The sequence below is a fragment of the Hylobates moloch genome, unplaced genomic scaffold, assembly GCF_009828535.3.
Source record: "Hylobates moloch isolate HMO894 unplaced genomic scaffold, HMol_V3 SCAFFOLD_5, whole genome shotgun sequence".
NCBI classification, from domain to species: Eukaryota; Metazoa; Chordata; class Mammalia; order Primates; family Hylobatidae; genus Hylobates; species Hylobates moloch.
In genome coordinates, this window is record NW_026652280.1 from 139660743 (window position 1) to 139682053 (window position 21311).

Genomic DNA, 21311 nt, shown 5'->3' on the forward strand with positions numbered 1-21311 from the left:
GACTGAAATATCCTCACGCTTTTCATTTACCTATAGATAGGACAATGGAAACACATTAATGCATTCTCTTGCTATCTAAGGTAAGCCCTAATTCAGTCAGGGCTTCAGTAATTACCGTTTAAAAAAACACAAAAACAAAAATGCATTTTATATATTCTGTACAATAATCTTTCCTATTACTTTCCTGCTTTTAGTTTAATGCTAGTGAATGAAAGCAGCCAATTAATTGCCAATTTATTAGCTGTACTGCAGATCCCTTGACACTTCAAATGAAGTAATATATCTAGAAATAAAACACACTATATCTATACATTTTTATTGGCTAATGTGCACAAATTGCTGGCTATGTTCCCATTTTACAACTTTCTATTTTACTAAAATAAAAAACTTCTAATAGCTCAAAAATTTTCTCAAACTAAGCTCAACATAAACATTGGATACCATAAAACAATTTGCATTCTCTATTCTTTCCCAAGGCTATCACCGTTCCACCAAAACTTTCTTAAGTGAGTTAGCACTGGATGGAGAATAAGCCTGGCCATTACATGAGTACCTAACCTAATGGGGTCTGTCTTGGCCTGAAATGGCAGAAGAAATTAATTCTATGTTGAGTTTGGGTGAAAATAAGGTAAATCTTGAAGCTACTGAGCAGCAAAGTCAATGTGTTTACCTTACACCTTTCTTTAAGTATATTTTGTTAATTTTCTTTGCCGAAAGTGAAAATATAAATGCCAGCTTAAATTAGCATCTTTTACTCAGTGCAAAAAGGCACTATATATTTATGTATAAATTCATATTCCAAAATCTGTATTTGGCATAAACACTATATTTGGCAATTATAACATACAATTTCTTTTAAAGTTCCAGTATTACTTCAGCTAGTATTTTTTCCTTATATTTTTGTTGTTAAAGATAAATGAATACATGGTTTCAATTATTTCAAAATTTTACATGCAGCTAATAGCAAGAGAAGGCACTTTATTCAAGATGTAGAAAACACAGTAGGCCAACAAACCTTCAGCCATTTTACATGCAGGAAGTTGAGCATGTAAGAGAAATTTACCATAATGTTATCTCCTTCAAGGCGAGCTGAGTTTAGTTGCTTAAGTGCACAGTAAGAGACAAAGAACACATTATACCAATGAACACAGTGAAACAAATTACTTCTGCACAATAAATAACACATTAAACAAGTAAAAGAGCCAATCAAATATTTTTTCTACTTAAAAAAACCCCACATTTATTGTTCTGTGAAACTGCATATGGTGGTGCCTATTCATTTTTTACCCCAAAATTCAAATTTTCAAAACAAAATATGTTGACGCTTGACTTTAAATGAGAATCATTTAGGGAAAATGTATCATTTTTAAAACTGCCAGTTACCCACAATTTTTACTAAATTTTCACTAAGAAAGTCCTTCTGCCTAACCCCAAATTTTCCTATTCAAAGATCATTTCTATTTTATGAATTTATGATGCCTTCAACCACATTCTCTTTCAATCAGCCTCAGCCAGGTCTTGGCATACTCTGAAGTCTTAAAGGCATGTTAATCCTTATATTTCTAATAAACCTTAAATTCAAACATGTGTTCTTAAAGGCTAAATGATGGTGCTCTAAATTTATTGAGTTTACAGATTAAATATTTACACTGCTGTGGAAATGCTTAAGTTTGCTGTATGATGTTAAAGAAATATTTTCCATCAAATTTGGATGTCCCAAAATAACAGAGGTCTAAACCACTAAATACCGCAGAGCTTTGAAACCAGCTGATTTTTATCTTTAACATTACTAAAACTGTAAAATAATTTTTAAGTTTAGATCAGACTAAAATTGGATTAGTAAATGTAGGTGCCTTATAATTGAAATGCATTACCGTTTTGTACCCCTTAGGCGAAATGCCTGGGACCAGAAGTGTTTCAGATTTCTGGTTTTGGAATATTTGCATTATACTTACTGGCTGAGGAACCCTAACGTGAAAAGCTCCAATAAGCATTTCTTTTGAGCGTCATAAAGGCACTCAAAGAACTTCATATTTTAGAGCATTTCAGATTTCAGGTTTTTGGATTAGGGATACTCAACCTGTAATTATTTTTGTTCTTGCTTCTCTGGTATATTTTATCACATACACAATCTATTTTTCAAAACTATTTTTGTTCATTGTGAAACATGAAAGTGGGCTTTCTTTCTGCTTAATTGGTATATTTTTGAGAAATGCCTTTGATGTTGCTTTACCATTCTTCAATATGCTAACTGATAATAATATTAGATACAAGCAGAAATTCTTTACTGATAGGGCTAAATCATCAAAAAGTATGATCTGTTATACCAGATTGTGAACTGAGGGCAGCAGAGATTTTACATCATTTATCTATGAACTCCTCAGTAGAGTACCTTGCACAAAATTAGCATTTAGTAAACACAGAACTTAAAAAAAGTCACAAGAAACTAGTAAGTAAATTACTTAAAAAGTGTCAATATGGATAGATCCCAAACCTTACTAGCAGAGTAACTAGTTACAAAACAATTAATCCATGGAAATTTAGAAAGATGTGAAGTCAAAGTAAGTCTAAGGTTAGATTAACCACTTCAGTTGCCAACTAGGAACCAGCAAATGTACCAAAGAAGGGGAAAAAAAAAAGCAAACTCCTAGTGATTCTTCAAGTAAATGCAAGAGAAATACAGGGGGAAAAAAAAGGATCACCAAATACAGGAATACCTCCAGGCTTTATGTAATAATAAACTAAGAGAACTTCTTCCCAAAGTATTTCAGACTTACTGCTGTAAAGTTTGAAGAAAAATGTTTTGGTTATCTAGGGGAAAAATACAATTAAAATCAGGAAATCGAACTTCCTGTCTAGACTAAAAAAATAGTATTTGGCTATAGTTAAATTTTGCTTTATGTAATACGTAAGTTCTAGAAGAGCTGTGTATAAATAAAATTGCTGAACTGAATAAAATCATTTGTATCATCTTTTACTTTAAACATAAATTTCCATAGAAAAAAACCCTTTATCCTCAAAAATACACAGCAGAGAAAAATTGCCAAGATCTTTTCTAGATATCTCAAAAAGGAAACATCTCTCAAAATTGGTCTACTATTATATTTAGGTCCTATATATTTTAATAGCAGTGGTAAAATAATTTAGAAATATTAAAGGACTTTGTACACTGTTAAATCTGTATGTGTGTGCTTTCTGGAACTTTTCCAGGTAGAAAAGCAGACTGTCATTCCTGTAATAGTGCTTTTTAAACAAAGTTTTGTACTGAAACTTGGTAACAATATTTTTATTCCACAATTATCACTGGGCACATATAGGCATCTTGAATAAAGACATTCTGTCCCAGTTAAAATATTTATTTCCAAATGATCCTTAAGTTTTTTCCTGAGCATGAAATTACTATCTTTAAAAACTAGTTTATAATTTACTTTTCAAATTCATTATTAGCAACTAGAAACTAATAAAAGAATTCAAGGTCTCCTGCTATCTATAATGTTCATTTTCAAAGTTCTGATGCTGCAGATAGTCTGTTTAGGGAAGTTTTGTTGTTTGTGATGATGATGTAACGATAAACTGTGAAGTGAAAATGCCAGTAAATTTGGAATTAATGTCTTATCAAAGATAGCTCTTCTCTAGCAGTAACTAATACAGTGTCTCCAAAAAAGAAAAAAACCATAGAAAAAAATAACTTATTCTGCTCATACGAGGTATTGGGGTAGTCTCATAAGACATTACTATCCAATACCAAGTTAGTCAGTTTTAAATTTCACTCTAAACCAATTTTCAACCTTTTTATCCCCCAAACAAGAGAACTATAAGACAGTACCAGCACTGTGGTAATATGCTCATTAAGGCAATGATTCTTGATGTTGGCAGTGGTAGTGACTTGGAAACAGAAGGCAGGGGTAATATCATACCATAGCTCAAATTAAGTATTAACTTGTTAGCTTCTTCTAACAAATTCATACTTGGTTTATTTTGTACTATTTTAAAGTTATTCCAATTCAAATCTGATGTTTTCAAATTCTGGAATAATATAGACAGTATAACTTGGATTAACTAAAAAGCTTATAAACAAATCTTTAAAGAAAAATTTAATTATATTTAATATATACGTACTCAATATTCTGAGGTTTTCTGGAATACATACTAGAATTTATTGATCCAGATGAACTTCCTCTCATTCAACATCGTTGCCTGAAAGTCCATACTGCCACTGTTCGTTTGAATGGTTTTGGAACTATTCTTGGTGAACATTCTTTTAGTTTGAGCAGTGTGTGGAAAGGGAACTGATCTAATTTTTAAGCCACACACAAGTATTCTCAAACTTGAGTCTCATCTTAATTACTATCTTTTTTGCTATTTCCAATTATAATAAATCTATCTCCAAAAGTATTTGCCACCACTGAAGATATTTAAAAAAATACAACACATTAGGAGCTAACATAATTTTTGTTTTTTAGCAGCAGCTGTATAGCTAAATATTATGTGTGTGTGTGTATATATATATATACACATATATATTATATATATATATACACATATATATTATATATATATATATATGTATTTTTTTTTTTTAAAGACAGGGTCTGGCTCCGTTGACCAGGCTGGAGTGCAGTGGCGCAAACTTGGCTCACTGCAACCTCCACCTCCCACGCTCAAGAGATTCTCCCATCTCAGCCTCCTGAGTAGCTGGGACTACAGGTGGGTGCCACCATGCCCATTCATTTTTGTACTTTCTGTAGAGAGACGGGGCTGTGCCATGTTGCCCAGGCTGGTCTCAAACTCCTGGGCTCAAGCCATCTGCCTGCCTCAGCCTCCTAAAGTGCTGGGATAACAGGCATGAGCCACTGTGCCTGGCCATGAATATCACCTTTTTGATATGACTACTTTGTGCTGATTTGGATGTATTAAGTTCTGACAAATTTGTTTAGAAAGCCCAAAAACAAGACCCTAAAGTTAATAAGTCTGTATCTTTCATGGTATATTAGCAAAATAGTTTACAAATCTTAAAGTTATTAATCAAAAATATTTTTCTATTTACTTACTGAATTTCTAGTTTCTGCAGCTTTTGCCTTTTTTAGTCTCGTTTTTGCAGCATCCAAATCCAGTCTCTTATTTTGCAATAGTTTCCTTTCTTTCTATAAATATAGAAAAGAAAAAATAAAGGCTAAAGATGCTAAAATTCTGTTAAGAGTATACACATTTAAAGCATTATTCCCTAGTAAACATATGTATCATTTGATAAAGATCTATGATTACAAAATTGGCTATAAAGTTACCATTCATGTATCTGCCCCCTCCCACCCCCTTGTTACTGTTTTAAATTTTAAATAATTGAAACATTGTAAGTGTCTGGGAAAGATGGCAGGCAATGATGGAAACAAAGGAATATGAGTTTTAATATTTTGTGACCCTGTCCCTACCTCGGGAACATTTGGCAATACCTTTTTGGTTGTCACAACTGGGGGAGGGATGTTATTGGCGTCTGCTAGCCAGAAGCCAGAAATGTTGCCAAACATTCCACAAGACAGTCTATCTCTACAAGGAATTGTGTAGCCCAAAACGTCATTAGTGGCCAGATTGAAAAACTTTCAAATTGTTACAGATTATCCAGAAAGTGCCTAGAAAGAAGGAAGTATAAGCCTGGGGGCAAGGGTTCCTTGATGCCTGGTGTCCTACCTCAAGGATTGGGCAGGCTGCACTTAATGGGTCATAGCACCAAATGCAACCCAACCACTCCAAAATGGAATTTCAAACTTACAGAATAATGAATAAACATTAGTATAGTATCTTAGAATTCTTCAGGGAATTTCAAGCTTCTGTATAGTATGTAAGTTTATTATAATTCAGTTTGCTTTAATCTTAGATTTCATACGTCAAATTTCATTGCATTGATAAACTAATTTTTATTTTATTTTATTTTATTTCACTTTTTTTGAGATGGAGTCTCACTCTGTCTCCCAGGCTGGAGTGCAGTGGCATGATCTTGGCTCACTGCAACCTCTGCCTCCGGGGTTCAAGCGATTCTCCTACCTCGGCCTCCCAAGTAGCTGGAATTACAGGCACCTGCCACCACACCCAGCTAATTTTTTTGTATTTTTAGTAGAGATGGGGTTTCACCATGTTGGCCAGGCTGGTTTCAAACTCCTGACCTCAAGTGATCCGCCCACCTTGACCTCCCAAAGTGCTAGGATTACAGGCATGAGCCATTGCGCCCGGCTGCTAATATCTTTTAAATCATACTTTAACTTGGTAGTTCTTCTGTCTCAGGCCAAATACTTGTTTACACAGAGACAAATCCATTGTGAACATATTGAAAGTTTCTATAATATATTGTGAGTTTCTATAATATATTGTAATAGGAAATCTGCAAATTAAAGTTTGAAGTATTTATAATATAAGGGCAGCTTTGTAAAACTCTTAGAAAATTTTCATTCTCCATCACTAAGAAAATAAGTTAAAATCCTAAAAAATGAAGAGCTACATGGTATATATACTATGGTGATATTTTAGACCATATTTTCATAATCATTCCAGGAACCTCTCTATAGATTTTAGTGTTGGTAATGAATGAAAAGGGATAAAGGCATCTTAATAACACTGTAGGACACACAAATGGAGTAAATGTATCAGTAGTCTTTTATTTTGGTTTAATTTTGTATTCTGGTGAACATGCACTGACCTAGATTATTTAATTTTGTAATCCACTACATCTACACAGTCATTAAGAGGCCAAATTATTCATTAAAAAGTATAAATATATATCTAAATGATTTTACTAAATAAAGGGGACATTTTTCAACTCACAGCAATTGTTTTGTAATCTCCTTCTATAAAGTTTCTTAAAGGGGTAAGAAAATTTAAGGCTGACGTTTGAATCAGTTCTCTGTCTGCTGTTCCAATTCTTTTTTGGGTTTCTCCACATTTAATAAGGGCATTACCTGCAAAGGAAAAATGTTTTTAAAAATCATTGTCTGGTAATATCAGAAAATAAAATCATGTAAAGATAAATCAGCAATTTGGTCTGTTTAAAAGTTAGCTGTCACTTGTTTGCTAAAGTAAAACCAAACAGAATTAACTGTAATTAAAATAGTTTTATTTTAAAAGTAAATTTAAGAGTATGTGTCTAAATGAAGGAGACAAAGATGAAGTTCCTATTGTAGTATAGATAATTGTACCAATTCTACCAATGGGACTAAAGAGGGCAAACATACCCCAAAATATTTATGGTCACAGCTCAAATAGTGTACAGTCGGCCCTCTATATCTACGGGTTCGGCATCCATGGATTCAACCAGCCACAGATAAAAAATATTCAGGAAAAAAAAAAGATGGCTGAGGAGCCAGGCACAGTGGTGGCATATGCCTGCAGTCCCAGCTACTCCAAAGCTGAGGCAGGAGGATCGTTTGAGTCCAGGAGTTTAAGGCCAGCCTGGGCAACACAGCAGGGCCTGTCACTATTTAAAAAAAAAAAAGATGGTTGCCTCTGTACTGAACATGTACAGACTTTTCTCCTTTGTCATTATTCCCCAAAAAATACAGCATAACAACTATTTACATAGCATTTACATTCAGATGATTTAAAGTACAAGGGAGGATGTGCATAGGTTATATGCAAACACTATGCCATTTTATATAAGACACCTGAGTATCCATGGATTTTGGTATCCTCAGGGTGGGGGGCCTGGATCCAATCCCCCATGGATATCGAGGGGTGACTATGGTTATACTTATAAAAGTATAATGCTTCCAAGAGATCAAGTCACAATTTGTCCTCTGTTTCTACATCCTTGCAGTTATCATGTGAAGTATCTATAATAGTTCATACTGATATCTTAAGTTAAAAAAAATCCATGCTTTTGCAATACATATACTCTGATACTTAAATAGGGCAAGTACAGTACAAAGTAGAGTAGAAAGAAAGGAAACCCCAAGATCAGGGTTCCACTCCTAGTTTTACTTCTAATAAGCTTTAGCTCTGAGGATCTTAATCCCTTCATGTTAGAATAAGTTTGGATCTGACTGATAAGGAAGGTAATACGGATAATAGTTAAGAGCTCCATCACTGGATACAGACAGATCTTCATCTGAATTACTATACTAGCTGTGACTGTGGATTAATTATTTAACTTCTCCAAACCTGTTTCCTTGTCTTTAAAATGAAAGTAATATAATTTATCTTAAAAGCAGGATATAAATGAGAATTTACTTAATATGTAAATATATATACTATATAATGCTTAGCCCATGCCTGTGATACTCAAATTTTAGTTATTAATTACTAATAAGGTAATAGGTTCACAAAGCCCAATTCTAATAACCAGGGTACATTCACTAGAATTACTAGAGGTACAAACAGATTAAGCAGATTTAAAAGGGAAGAAAATCTAGAAGCCTTTACTAATGTTCATGCTCTGCTAAAACCTTCTTCAGCCTGGTGAAGGAAGGGGCTGCTAGGTTCCTTTCACATACCTTTATGATCCTAGCATCTAACTGAGCCTGGCACAAGTAGGCAATGAAACATCTGTTTAATGTATAACATTTTTCTAAAAATTAAGTTAAAATTCAGAAATAATTTTATTTTGAAGTTCTAAGCATTTTCAGACTTAAAAATTAGATTTTGAAGAACACAATGTGGAAGTTTCGAAGTTGTGTATCTAAAAAAGCCTGTCAATGGATTAGTGGCATTCAACAATATTTAGGTTCTTTCTTTCTGACATAAAGATAACTACTAAAGCTTAAAATTCATTTAATCCTAGAATTTATAAACTATTCTGTAAATCAGAACTATGTGTAGAAATTAATTTAATCTACCTACCATTTCATATCCAAAGACCAGTATCTTGCAGATGTATAAAGAGAATTATTATTAGACATAAACAACAGGAAAAGAAGCTACTGAAATCTGTAATAGTCTCATGTTATGAGAAAATTAGAGTGACAATAAAGATGTGTAACTTTAAGCTTCAGGGCTATACATTTAAAGTCTGTACAGCAACTAATAAAGCTAGTGTAACTAAACCATGGCTATAGAAAATTTGAAATACATGAGAGAAAAACAGAAATGAAATGTAATCCAAATATCCAGATAACAATTGTTAATATTTTTTGGTTACTGACATTATTGCAAAATTATAGCAAAAGCACTGATTTGTTCAAGCACTATGTGCCAAGTACCTTTAACATAAAATAAACCCTTAGAAAGCTTTTTTAAACAATGAAGAGACATATGCAAACAATAACTGCAATATCACAAGTATTACAACATAGGTATTGTAAGATCACTGGGAGAACAAGTGAAGAATTCAATAAACTTTCTAGAACTAAAAAAGATGTGAATTCTCTGAATAACTAAATATATGCTTAAATATATTAAATATTAAATTTAACTGTATATATTTGCCTATATTTCTCACTTCATTGAAAATTTTTAACATAAATTTGAAGTTAAAACCAATTCTACTATGTTTTTCTTTTTTTTTTTTTGAGACGGAGTCTCGCTCTGTGGCCCAGGCTGGAGTGCAGTGGTGTGATCTTGGCTCACTGCAAGCTCCGCCTCCAAGGTTCATGCCATTCTCCTGCCTCAGCCTCCTGAGCAGCTGGGACTACAGGCGTCTGCCACCACACCCAGCTAATGTTTTGTCATTTTTAGTAGAGACGGGGTTTCACCATGTTAGCCAGGATAGTCTCGATCTCCTGATCTCGTGATCCACCCGCCTCGGCCACCCAAAGTGCTGGGATTACAGGCACGACCCACTGCACCCAACCTACTAATATGTTAATGACATCTTTAATAAATCTAAACATAAAGATATCCCTTATTAGAACTTTTTGCATTTCACTTACCATAAGCTGTCCCTGGGCCAAACTCAGTCCCTGCATCAATCATATATTGTCCCAAAAGTTCTGGGTTGTTTATACGACTTGGAGCTTTTCTATCCAGTTTCTCATAAACAAATTCTTCTATCCTGGCATCTAGGAGAAAGGTTAAAATTACCAACGATTTCTAAAAAGCAAAACTAATTACAAGATTTTTTTTTCCCCTATCAGCAGCCATTTATCATCTCCTAAATATAAAGTTAGCATTCATTCAAGCACATATCTTTTTTTTTAAGCAAGTAAGTTTATTTTTCTTTTTTTAATTTAATTTTATTATTATTATTTTTTACTTTAAGTTTTACGGTACATGTGCACAATGTGCAGGTTTGTTACATATGTATCCATGAAGCACATATCTTAACAAATACATTTTTAAAATTGTATGTTAGACTATTATATAACTAAAAAATTATATTTTAGAAATTTGATAAAATATCTTGGCACAAAAGCATTTTAAAATAAAATAAAATTATTATTTGAGTATTCTACAAGATTTTAAGTTCCAGAAAAGGACTGATTAATTCACTTAATATTTATTGAAGGTGTCTTTGCCCTGTTTGTAGCATTTTAACTCTAATTTTTACTCTGAATGTATATTCATAATTTCAAAATCAGGATTTCTGGCTAGGAAAATACAGATATAAAGTATCTAGAAGAACCAAAGACTTACATCTGACAGCTTTAGCATGAGCATTTGCTCTCTCCTTTTCTTGCCTAGAGTCTAAATATAGACACAGACGCTTAAGGAATAGAACAATCCAGGCTTGGAATAGTCTACAGACAGATCAGCAATATGATGCCTTGGATTTAGTTTACGTTTAAAGTACACAAGTATATAGATATTATCTCTGAGCATGCATTCACTCAAAAGATTTCATCATTAAAAATAAGTTTAAAATACAAAAGGTTAAAGCAATAATAGAATATTAGAATAAATGGAAAGGGGAAAAAATACAAGCTGAATAAACGCTTGGTTAGCAAAATGCTTAAGACCAAAAATATTAACATTTACAATGCTGTCCAACCTAGAGGTATTTCAGGAACAAATGAAAAAATGGCTTAAGTTTCCAGAAACAATGATTGAGCATAAATTGAAGCTAAGTCAAATAGATTCCCTCTAAGTACCTCACATAGATTCCTACACATGCGGAAGTTTCACACAGTGCACTGAAAATTTCAAAAATGAGCTGAACCAGTAACAAACACTTCAGGAGTTGGTAAAAGGCTTAGTTATAATACATAAAATAGAGTATAGCAATAATACTTGCTTTTGTGGTAGATTCTAGTACAGACAAAATCAGAAGTTTTAAAGCAGAAATTAAATACCTTTAAATAGTTAAAACCAAAAAGAACTTTTTAAAACATAACCATTTAGAAGATACTAGTTAAATTTCAGAACTTCATTTTGGCCCGGTGTGATGGTACACGCCTGTAATCCCAGCACTTTGGGAGGCCAAGGCAGGTAGATCACCTGATGTCAGGAGTTTGAGACCAGCCTGGCTGACATGGTGAAACCCTGTCTCTACTAAAAAAAAAAAAAAAAAAATACAAAAATTAGCCAGGCATGGTATCGCATGCCTGTAATCCCAACTACTCGAGAAGCTGAGGCAGGACAATCACTTGAACCCAGGAGGCAGATCTTGCAGTGAGCAGAGATTGTGCCACTGCACTCTAGCCTGGGTGAAAGAGTAAGACATTGTCTCAAAAAAAAAAAAAAAAAAAAAAAAGAGCTTTGTGTTTTGACTCTGATTCTTAATTTTGACTGCTTTTCCACCTATCTGGTCAAAAGTTTAAAATGGAATCTTATGTTGACTTCGTTCAGTTAATAAAATATTTGGTATATTAATCAACGTTTAATTTCAATAGGTTATAATAAAATCTAAAATATGCAGGCAATTCTGCTACAATGTAATATGTATTTCTGCATAACATATTTTTGAAAAACCCATTTCCAGAAGGTCATACATTGAAAACAACATAGGAATTACAAGAAAAGGAGTGCTGGGTTTGGCTACTCAAAACCTATGTAACTTAATAACCAGAGCACTGGCCGGGCATGGTAGCTCACACCTGTAATCCCAGTGCTTTGGGAGGCTGAGGTGGGCAGATCACCTGAGGTCAGGAGTTCGAGACCAGCCTGGCCAACATGGAGAAACCCTGTCTCTACTAAAAATACAAAAATTAGCCGGGTATGGTGGTGGACACTTGTAATTCCAGCTACTCTCAGGAGGCAGAGGCAGGAAAATCGCTTGAACCCAGGAGGTGGAGGTTGCAGTGAACCAAGATCGCACCACTGCACTCCAGCCCGGGTGACACAGCAAGACTCTGTCTCAAACAAAACAAAACAAAACAAAACAAAACAAAACAAAACAAAACAAAACCAGAGCACAAACAAAAAACAAAAACAATTACTACTACTTCCTGGCACAAAACAGGGGCAGGAGGGAATTGTATTTTATTTCCCTATTTACCAGTTGTGAATGAGCTTATTTTCCATTCAGGAAAACATGTTTAGAACAAGGGGAAAAATGTCTATTACTTTTAATAAAAGTGCCAGAGTGTAGAATTTAAATGGCCTTAAATGAATAAAAAATATTACATGGTGTCCAAAGACATTAGGACTCAATCAAAGTGCAAAAAGCTTATTTTGTTTATTTCCAACTTTTATTTTAGATTCGAGGAGTACACATGCAGATTTGCTACCTGGGTATATTGAATGATGCTGAAGTTTGGGGTACACATGAACCTGTTACCCTGGTACTGAGCACAGAACTCAACAGTTCAGTTTTTCAACCAAAAGGCGTATTTAAAAAGTCACTACCATTTAACTAAAATGATAGAGAACTGTTAATATTTGTATAGTGCTTGAAGGTTAAGTTAGTATCTAAAAGTAAGCATATGTCATATCACAACTTGGTCCCAAACAACATTGGGGGAAAAAAAGAAGGAAAGCATACATTGTACCTTTGTTCTTCAGTTTTGATATGCAAAGCTCACAGTGGATGTTCATACACCTGGTTCTAGTCCAATTTCCACTTCTAATTAGCTATGCTACATTGGACAAGATGCTAACTCATGAGTTTCATTCACTAAACAATTATGCGCTTTAACTGCAAGGTTATTGAGTTGACTAATCTGAAAATCTCGTAGTTGTCTGGAGATCAAACGAAATAATTTATGTGAAAATGTAAAACTTAAACATAGGCTGGGCACAGTGGCTTATGCCTGTCATCCCAGCACTTTGGGAGGCCAAGGCAGGTGGATCACAAGGTCAGGAGTTCGAGACTAGGCTGGCCAACATGGTGAAACCCTATCTCTACTAAAGATACAAAAAAAAAATTAGCTGGGCATGGTGGCACATGCTTGTAATCCCAGCTACTTGGGAGGCTGAGGCAGGAGAATTGCTTGAACCTGGGAGGTGCAGGTTGCAGTGAGCCAAGATCACGCCATTGCACTCCAGCATGGGCAACAAGGCAAGACTCTGTCTCAACAAAAAACAAAAAACAACAAAAAAAACCCACACACACCAAAAACTTAAACATAAAAAATGGTACCTACTTAAGCATCTATATAACTTTGTCTTGATTTTTATCTAGGGACAATTCTTCCCTAAATGAAAAAGGAAAACATATTTATATACACAGCTGCTCATAAATCTTAAAATTCAAAGTCACTGCCTAAAATTGAGATTTTTTATAAGGATTCTATAAAAGATTGAAAAATATTTTCAAATTGGTTAGGTACATAGCTGTTTATCACTTCCTCTTCACAAAAGCACACACAAAAAACCCCACAGACCCTGAAGCTACAATAAAAAAATCCTATGTTTTCAGATGGCCATTGAAACTTTTTTTTTTTTAACATTTAAAAACCCACTAATAGTACTTAAGGTACAGAAGAGGTAGAGTTTCTTACTTGGATTTGGCTGCAATAACACTTCAGTTTGTTTCATTATTTTTTCTGTCCATATTTTGGTACATTCAGCTTTGCTAAGGAGGTTCTCTAAGTGAGCATCCAATTCTGTCTTCTCAGCCTGGCCAAGCTTTTCTTCTGTGAACTGTTATTGATTGTAAAACAAAAATTAAATATACTGCAAATAAATTTTAGGGAACCATATCAATAAGTAAAAAGCAAATTCAAAGCTAAACAATCCTAAACATACAAATAACCATGCTCCAGCTTTGTAAGCCATTGCTTATGAATACTTTTTTTTGCTCCTATGGTAATTTATCCATACTTCTTTTGTGGATGACCTTACCTTACAGTCATCACATACTCTTAGTTCTGCTAAAATGTATGGTGTGAATTCTACAAAAAACCTAAGTATATTTCTTGGTATATAAAGCATGCAACTATTTCAACTACCTAACCTAGGTAGACTAGGATAATGGTAAGGAGTAAGAGCTTTGAGTCAGTTGGATCTGAATTCAAATCTTAACTTCGTTGTTTGCTGTGTGACCTGAGCAACGTATTGAATATTTTTTCTTTAGTACCCTCTATTATAAAAGAGAGACAATACATATTTTATAGTATTTGGGGGATTAAGTACGGTTGTGTATGCAAATCACTTTGGTGCCTTGTAATTATTAAGTTTTAAAAGAGCTGTTAATGTTTATTGTGGTTTATGTCTTATTAGCACTTTAATCACACCTAGTTAGATAAATAGTTTCCCAGAACATACCATAAAACCTGTCATTTAAGCTGTTGAGGATATGTTCCAGCAATTTATTTACAGACTAACTTTTGGAACATATCCTATTCATACTATGAAGACATCTTTTAAAGGTCATAAAATGTGGTTAAACATACTCAATGAATCAATTTTTATTATTGAATATACTGGTATTTGAGAAAAGGTAGCATTGTCTATATAATAATAAAGAGGTAAAAAGATTCTGTGTAGATCTAGAGCCTTCTGGATACTTTTAATTAAACATTAGAGGTGATGACTCAAGCTGTTTATCATGCATCATTTTCCTCTAGAATATGTGGCTTCCTCTTATCTTAACACAGGTACATCACTAGCATTAATTCTGTGCTCAGTAATGACTCACTTCTGGCTGACAAAACAGTGTTCACCTTGCGTTTTTCTCCTTTCATTTCTTAAAAATCTCGTTTGCTACTCTATTTTCTGAGTTTTATTGTTTCTTTCAGCATCCTTCTTCTTGGTTTAATACTTTCAGGTTATTACCAGCACCTTAAGCTGAAGGGTCCTCTAGAATTCTATTCTTAGACTTCTGGTTACAATCTCCACTGAGGCTCCTGTTTAGGGGCCAGAAATAACAGCTTAAATAGCCTTTGTAAAGCCTTGGGTCTTTTTGAGAATGGTCTATAGCCAGCCCCTGACCCAGTGGGTAGAACCAAAAATAGCAGTTCCAAAGCTATTGCCTAAGCCCATAAACTTGCAGTGTAGCTGGAGGATTGGGCACTGAGCAAAAGCAAACTCTGATCCCAAGGCCAGCTGGATAAACTATGCAACCTCATTCTTAACAGAGAACCCCATAGTCTTTACAGATCCCTGAAGATTCTAAGCAACAGACCTCCTACTAGACTTTTACATGTTCGAAGTCTACCACCAATGGCTATATAAAATAACTCCCAGATAAAGTGACCAACAGGAAGGGAAGAAAGGGAATACCTTTCACTCAGGTGAACATCACCTATAAAGAGTGATCTAAAAAAAATTCTTCACTTAGCCCCTTAAAAATTGAAACTGCATGCATAAATTTCCCTTTAGTAAGCAAGTTTATCCATTTGTTTGTTCGTTTCGTTTATTCCTTCAACAAATACTTATTAAGCACCTACATATGTGCCAGGCACTCTTCTAAACACATGGGTTTCAGCAGCCAACAAAACAGATAAGGTTTCTGTTCTTAGGAAGCTTACATTTTATTTCCAAAGACAGACAATAGATAAATAAATAATCTGATAATAAGGATATATGAAGACGGTAAAGAGGACCAACATGGTTGGTTTTATTGTTTCTGAGTGACATACAAATCCAAGTACAGAGAAAGAATTCATTCTTCAGGGAGAGGAAGTGGGAGAGCAGGAGAATCAGGGAAGGCTTCAGTGGGGGAGGGATGGGCAACTTGGGCCTAGACAGGGGAGCAGGAGTTTGAGGAGTGTGAGATGGGGGTAGTTAGAGAAACAGCATCTCTGAGTAGGTAACAAACGACCTGTGACTGAATGATATGAACTATGTTAAGATCTAAGGAAACAGTGTATAGTCCTGATGATTTATCTTCCAGTTGCACAATTTCTTTAAGTTCATTAGCATCACCCTCACACATATTAAATATTAATTTCTCTGTGGAAATCCTTAACTTATCATTAATAACCAAGAATAGATTAATAGAAAAATCAACAGATCAATAATTCAAAATCAGTACTTATGGCCAGGAGCAGGGGCGCCTGCCTGTAATCCCAGCACTTTGGGGCGCTGAGGTGGGCAGATCACTTGAGCTCAGGAGTACTAGACCAGCCTAGGCAACATGGTGAAACCACGTCCCTACAAAAAAATCCAAAAAATTAGCCAGGCTTGGTGGTGCACACCTGTAGTCCCAGCTGCACTCCACTGCACTCCATTCTGGGTGACAGAGCAAAACCCTATCTCTAATTAATAAGTTAATAATAAATAAATATAAAATAAAATAGTCACTGAATTTATCTGATATAAACTGAGGTTCAGGGCAAGTTTTCTCCCGACAGTATTTCAGGAAAATTAGCAATTAGAAAGTTAATTATTTGGAAAATAAAACATTTCAATCTTCAGGTAAAAAGGCCTGTTTGCTTAATTATTTAATAATTAAGCAAAGTATCTCATGATACTGCCTCCCAGGTATCTCAATAAATATATATTCTTTTTGAAAAGAGTATGAAAGTATAACAGAGCAAAGATGGGTATTTGCACCAAGTGATTTATTTGTATGAGTCTGAGGAAGAAAGAAAATATGTTAACTGATAAAGATTCTACAAACACACACAATTAGTAGTTTTTTTTTTTTTTTTTACTATTCTAGTTCAGAAGATACATGGAACCCTTACACGAGTGGGACAGTCTAATTACAGAAAACCTGTTTGGAAAATAGCAGTACTGTAGGAAGGGTCACATGACAATGTTTCTATGTTTCACATTTCAGCACATTATATATAGTTTTGTTTTATTTTCTAATTTCTTTAATGTTTTATTTTTTCAACAAGACCATTTACATCTTTCTTATACTTCTGTGTCAAGGCTTAGTGTATGTTCAAAAATTCCATTAACTAAGCTGTGCATTCTACATCAAATACTGGAAAGAATCTTAAAATATAGGTAAGAGGCCGGGCGCGGTGGCTCACGCCTATAATCCCAGCACTTTGGGAGGCCTAGGCGGGCGGATCATGAGGTCAGGAGATCGAGACCATCCTGGCTAACACGGTGAAACCCCGTCTCTACTAAAAATACAAAAAAATTGGCCGGGCGTGATGGCGGGCGCCTGTAGTCCCAGCTATGCGGGAGGTTGAGGCAGGAGAATGGCGTGAACCTGGGAGGCGGAGCTTGCAGTGAGCCGAGATCGGGCCACTGCACTCCTGCCTGGGTGACAGAGCAAGACTCCGTCTAAAAAAAAAAAAAAAAAAAAAAATATATATATATATATATACACACACACACATATAGGTAAGAATAATTGTGGAGATTAATACATTGAGGCTCAGGGTGATTTAAACACTTTGTCCAAGGTGTCATTGTTGGGATTCAATCTCACATCTGTTTGACTCATAGTCTCATGCTATACTACCCTTCCAGTAAATACTTGCTGATTTCCAAAATTAGTATTTTCTATTTCTATTACTATTATCTAATCATATTCTGTGCTTCCTTTCTCCTATGTCTGTTCACAGCACTCTGGACAGCTTTCTCCTCCAGATCACTTCCGCTTTCTACAAGATATTCAATAATTACTCACCAAAATTAGTAAACTAAATCCTATCATGAATGAATAAAAGGGAGGAAGACACACAATAAGGACACTGCCAATGCTATCATATTTTAAAATTGAAATTATAAATTTAAATCTTATTACTTAAATATAATTGTAAAAGACATAATATTTCCCACAATTTTATCATTGTGGAAGCAAAAGGATTTTTCCAGAATTAATCAGAAGTACACTATATTAAGATAACAAATACAATATTTAATACGTTTTCTCTAAAGCATTGTAAATAATGCATCTACTACAGACACTAGGAGTTATCTCAACTAAATTAAGATTTAAATTACTAATCAAAAATATTTATGGCTTCTACTGCAAGATAATCAGCATATGATGTACTTCTTGCCCTCAAGGATTTTATGATCTTCTAGGATAATACTGCCTTGACTCAAACAAAATTATAATAATGGCACTCTTTTCAGAAGGGCAAAAGACCTATTAATTCTTTCTTTTAAAAAAAGATCCCTTTCCTAGTTACCAAAAAATTTTAAATTAACCCATAAAAATTTTAGTTTTCAACATCTTCAAGTCAAAAATCATTACTGATTTTGTAATCTCTTGATAATAGGTATTAATAAGAAACTGGTTGATTTTAAGCATATCTTTTAATGAATAGATGACAGTATAGTTTAATAATTAAGAACTTTTGGGTAAACAACCTAAAAGGCAAACTGTAAATAAGCTTCTTAATAAGTCATTAAACTCAGTGTTTTCTAAAATATAATTTGATACATAATTTTTTCATATTTCATTTGTAATAGGGCAAAGTGGCATAAGAATAGAAAGTTTAATCCTCTTTTATATATTTTCTCTAAATATTGCTTTGCAGAAAGAATTGTCTTTGAGTCGGCTACATTATACCAGGCACTGTAATCCTTCTTTTACTACAGGATAGGCATATAACCCATATTATTAAATAAGGAGCCTGGATTCCAAACTCTACTTTTAGAAAAAAAAAAGACTACAAATAAAATGGGTGTGTGATCTCTCCAGCTCCCAGCCCGAGCGACACAGAAGACTGGTGATTTCTGCATTTCTGCTTGAGGTACCGGTTTCATCTCACTAGGGAGTGCCAAACAGTGGGTGCAGGACAGTCGGTGAAGTGCACTGTGCACGAGCCGAAGCAGGGCGAGGCACTGCCTCACTCGGGAAGCGCAAGGGGTCAGGGAGTTCCCTTTCCTAGTAAAAGAAAGGGGAAACAGACGGCACCTGGAATATCGGGTCAGTCCCATCCTAATACTGCGCTTCTCCAACGGGCCTGGAAAACGGCACACTAGGAGACTGTGTCCCGCACCTGGCTCGGAGGGTCCTATGCCCACGGAGTCTCGCTGATTGCTAGCACAGCAGTCTGAGATCAAGCTGCAAGGCGGCAGCGAGGCTGGGGGAGGGGCGCCCGCCATTACCCAGGCTTGCTTAGGTAAACAAAGCAGCCAGGAAGCTCGAACTGGGTGGAGCCCACCACAGCTCAAGGAGGCCTGTCTGCCTCTGTAGGCTCCACCTCTGGGGGCAGGGCACAGACAAACAAAAAGTCAGCAGGAATCTCCATAGACTTAAATGTCCCTGTCTGACTGACAGCTTTGAAGAGAGTAGTGGTTCTCCCAGCACGCAGCTGGAGATCTGAGAACGGACAGACTGCCTCCTAAAGTGGGTCCCTCACCCCTGAGCAGCCTAACTGGGAGGCACCCCCCCAGAAGGGAAAGACCGACACCTCACTGGGCCAGGTACTCCTCTGAGACAAAACTTCCAGAGGAACTATCAGACAGCTGAATTGGTGGTCTCACGAAAATCTGCTGTTCTGCAGCCACCGCTGCTGACACCCAGCCAAACAGGGTCTGGAGTGGACCTCTAGTAAACTCCAACAGACCTGCAGCTGAGGGTCCTGTCTGGTAGAAGGAAAACTATCAAACAGAAAGGACATCCACACCAAAAACCCATCTGTACATCACCATCATTAAAGCCCAAAAGTAGATAAAACCGCAAAGATGGGGAAAAAACAGAGCAGAAAAACTGGAAACTCTAAAAAGCAGAGCACCTCTCCTCCTCCAAAGGAACGCAGTCCCTCACCAGCAATGGAACAAAGGTGGATGGAGGATGACTTTGACGAGTTGAGAGAAGAAGGCTTCAGACGATCAAACTACTCTGAGCTACGGGAGGAAATTCAAAACAATAGCAAAGAAGTTAAAAACTTTGAAAAAAAATTAGAAGAATGGATAACTAGAATAACCAATGGAGAGAAGGGCTTAAAGGAGATGGAGGAGCTGAAAGCCAAGTTTCGAGAACTACGTGAAGATTGCAGAAGCCTCAGTAGCAGATGCGATCAACTGGAAGAAAGGGTATCGCAGATGGAAGATGAAATGAATGAAATGAAGCGAGAAGGGAAGTCTAGAGAAAAAAGAATAAAAAGAAATGAACAAAGCCTCCAAGAAATTTGGGACTATGTGAAAAGACCAAACCTACGTCTGATTGGTGTACCTGAAAATGATGGGGAGAATGGAACCAAGTTGGAAAACACTCTGCAAGATATTATCCAGGAGAACTTCCCCAATCTAGCAAGGCAGGCCAACATTCAGATTCAGGAAATACAGAGAACGCCACAAAGATACTCCTCGAGAAGAGCAACTCCAAGACACATAATTCTCAGATTCACCAAAGTTGAAATGAAGGAAAAAATGTTAAGGGCAGCCAGAGAGAAAGGTCGGGTTACCCACAAAGGGAAGCCCATCAGACTAACAGCTGATCTCTCAGCAGAAACTCTACAAGCCAGAAGAGAGTGGGGGCCGATATTCAACATTCTTAAAGAAAAGAATTTTCAACCCAGAATTTCCTATCCAGCCAAACTAAGCTTCATAAGTGAAGGAGAAATAAAATACTTTACAGACAAGCAAACGCTGAGTGATTTTGTCACCACCAGGCCTGCCCTAAAAGAGCTCCTGAAGGAAGCACTAAACATGGAAAGGAACAACCGGTACCAGCCACTGCAAAAACATGCCAAATTGTAAAGACCATCGAGGCTAGGAAGAAACTGCATCAACTAATGAGCAAAATAACCAACTAACATCATAATGACAGGATCAGATTCACACATAACAATATTAACGTTAAATGTAAATGGGCTAAATGCTCCAATTAAAAGACACAGACTGGCAAACTGGATAAGGAGTCAGGACCCATCAGTGTGCTGTATTCAGGAAACCCATCTCACGTGCAGAGACACACATAGACTCAAAATAAAGGGATGGAGGAAGATCTATCAAGCAAATGGAAAACAAAAAAAGGCAGGGGTTGCAATCCTAGTCTCTGACAAAATAGACTTTAAACCAACAAAGATCAAAAGAGACAAAGAAGGCCATTACATAATGGTAAAGGGATCAATTCAACAAGAAGAGCTAACTATCCTAAATATATATGCACCCAACACAGGAGCACCCAGATTCATAAAGCAAGTCCT

General features: G+C 35.6%; 1 protein-coding gene and 1 long non-coding RNA gene across 5 annotated transcripts in view; one reads left to right on the top strand and one right to left on the bottom strand.

Annotated features, from left to right (window-relative positions):
• LOC131383548 (uncharacterized) overlaps nt 1-12769 on the top strand; it is a 44168-nt gene extending 31399 nt beyond the window's left edge. Inside the window, exon 4 of the long non-coding RNA XR_009213693.1 lies at nt 12558-12769. This is a non-coding gene — a long non-coding RNA (uncharacterized LOC131383548). The remainder of the gene's footprint in view (nt 1-12557) is intronic.
• Nucleotides 1-13944, bottom strand: part of SH3GLB1 (SH3 domain containing GRB2 like, endophilin B1) — a 28637-nt gene extending 14693 nt beyond the window's left edge. Inside the window, exons 1-5 of one of the 4 annotated variants that reach the window (XM_032155457.2) lie at nt 13800-13944; nt 9852-9980; nt 6814-6947; nt 5052-5144; nt 1064-1102 (exon numbers count right to left, since the gene is read on the bottom strand). In XM_032155457.2, the coding sequence (XP_032011348.1) occupies nt 1064-1102; nt 5052-5144; nt 6814-6947; nt 9852-9980; nt 13800-13836 (432 nt within the window). In that variant the 5' untranslated portion in view covers nt 13837-13944. Of the gene's footprint in view, nt 1-1015; nt 1103-5051; nt 5145-6813; nt 6948-9851; nt 9981-13799 lie in introns of all 4 variants that reach the window. The other 3 variants (XM_058439620.1, XM_032155456.2, XM_032155458.2) reach the window with 3 other exon arrangements.
• Nucleotides 13945-21311: the final 7367 nt, after the last annotated feature.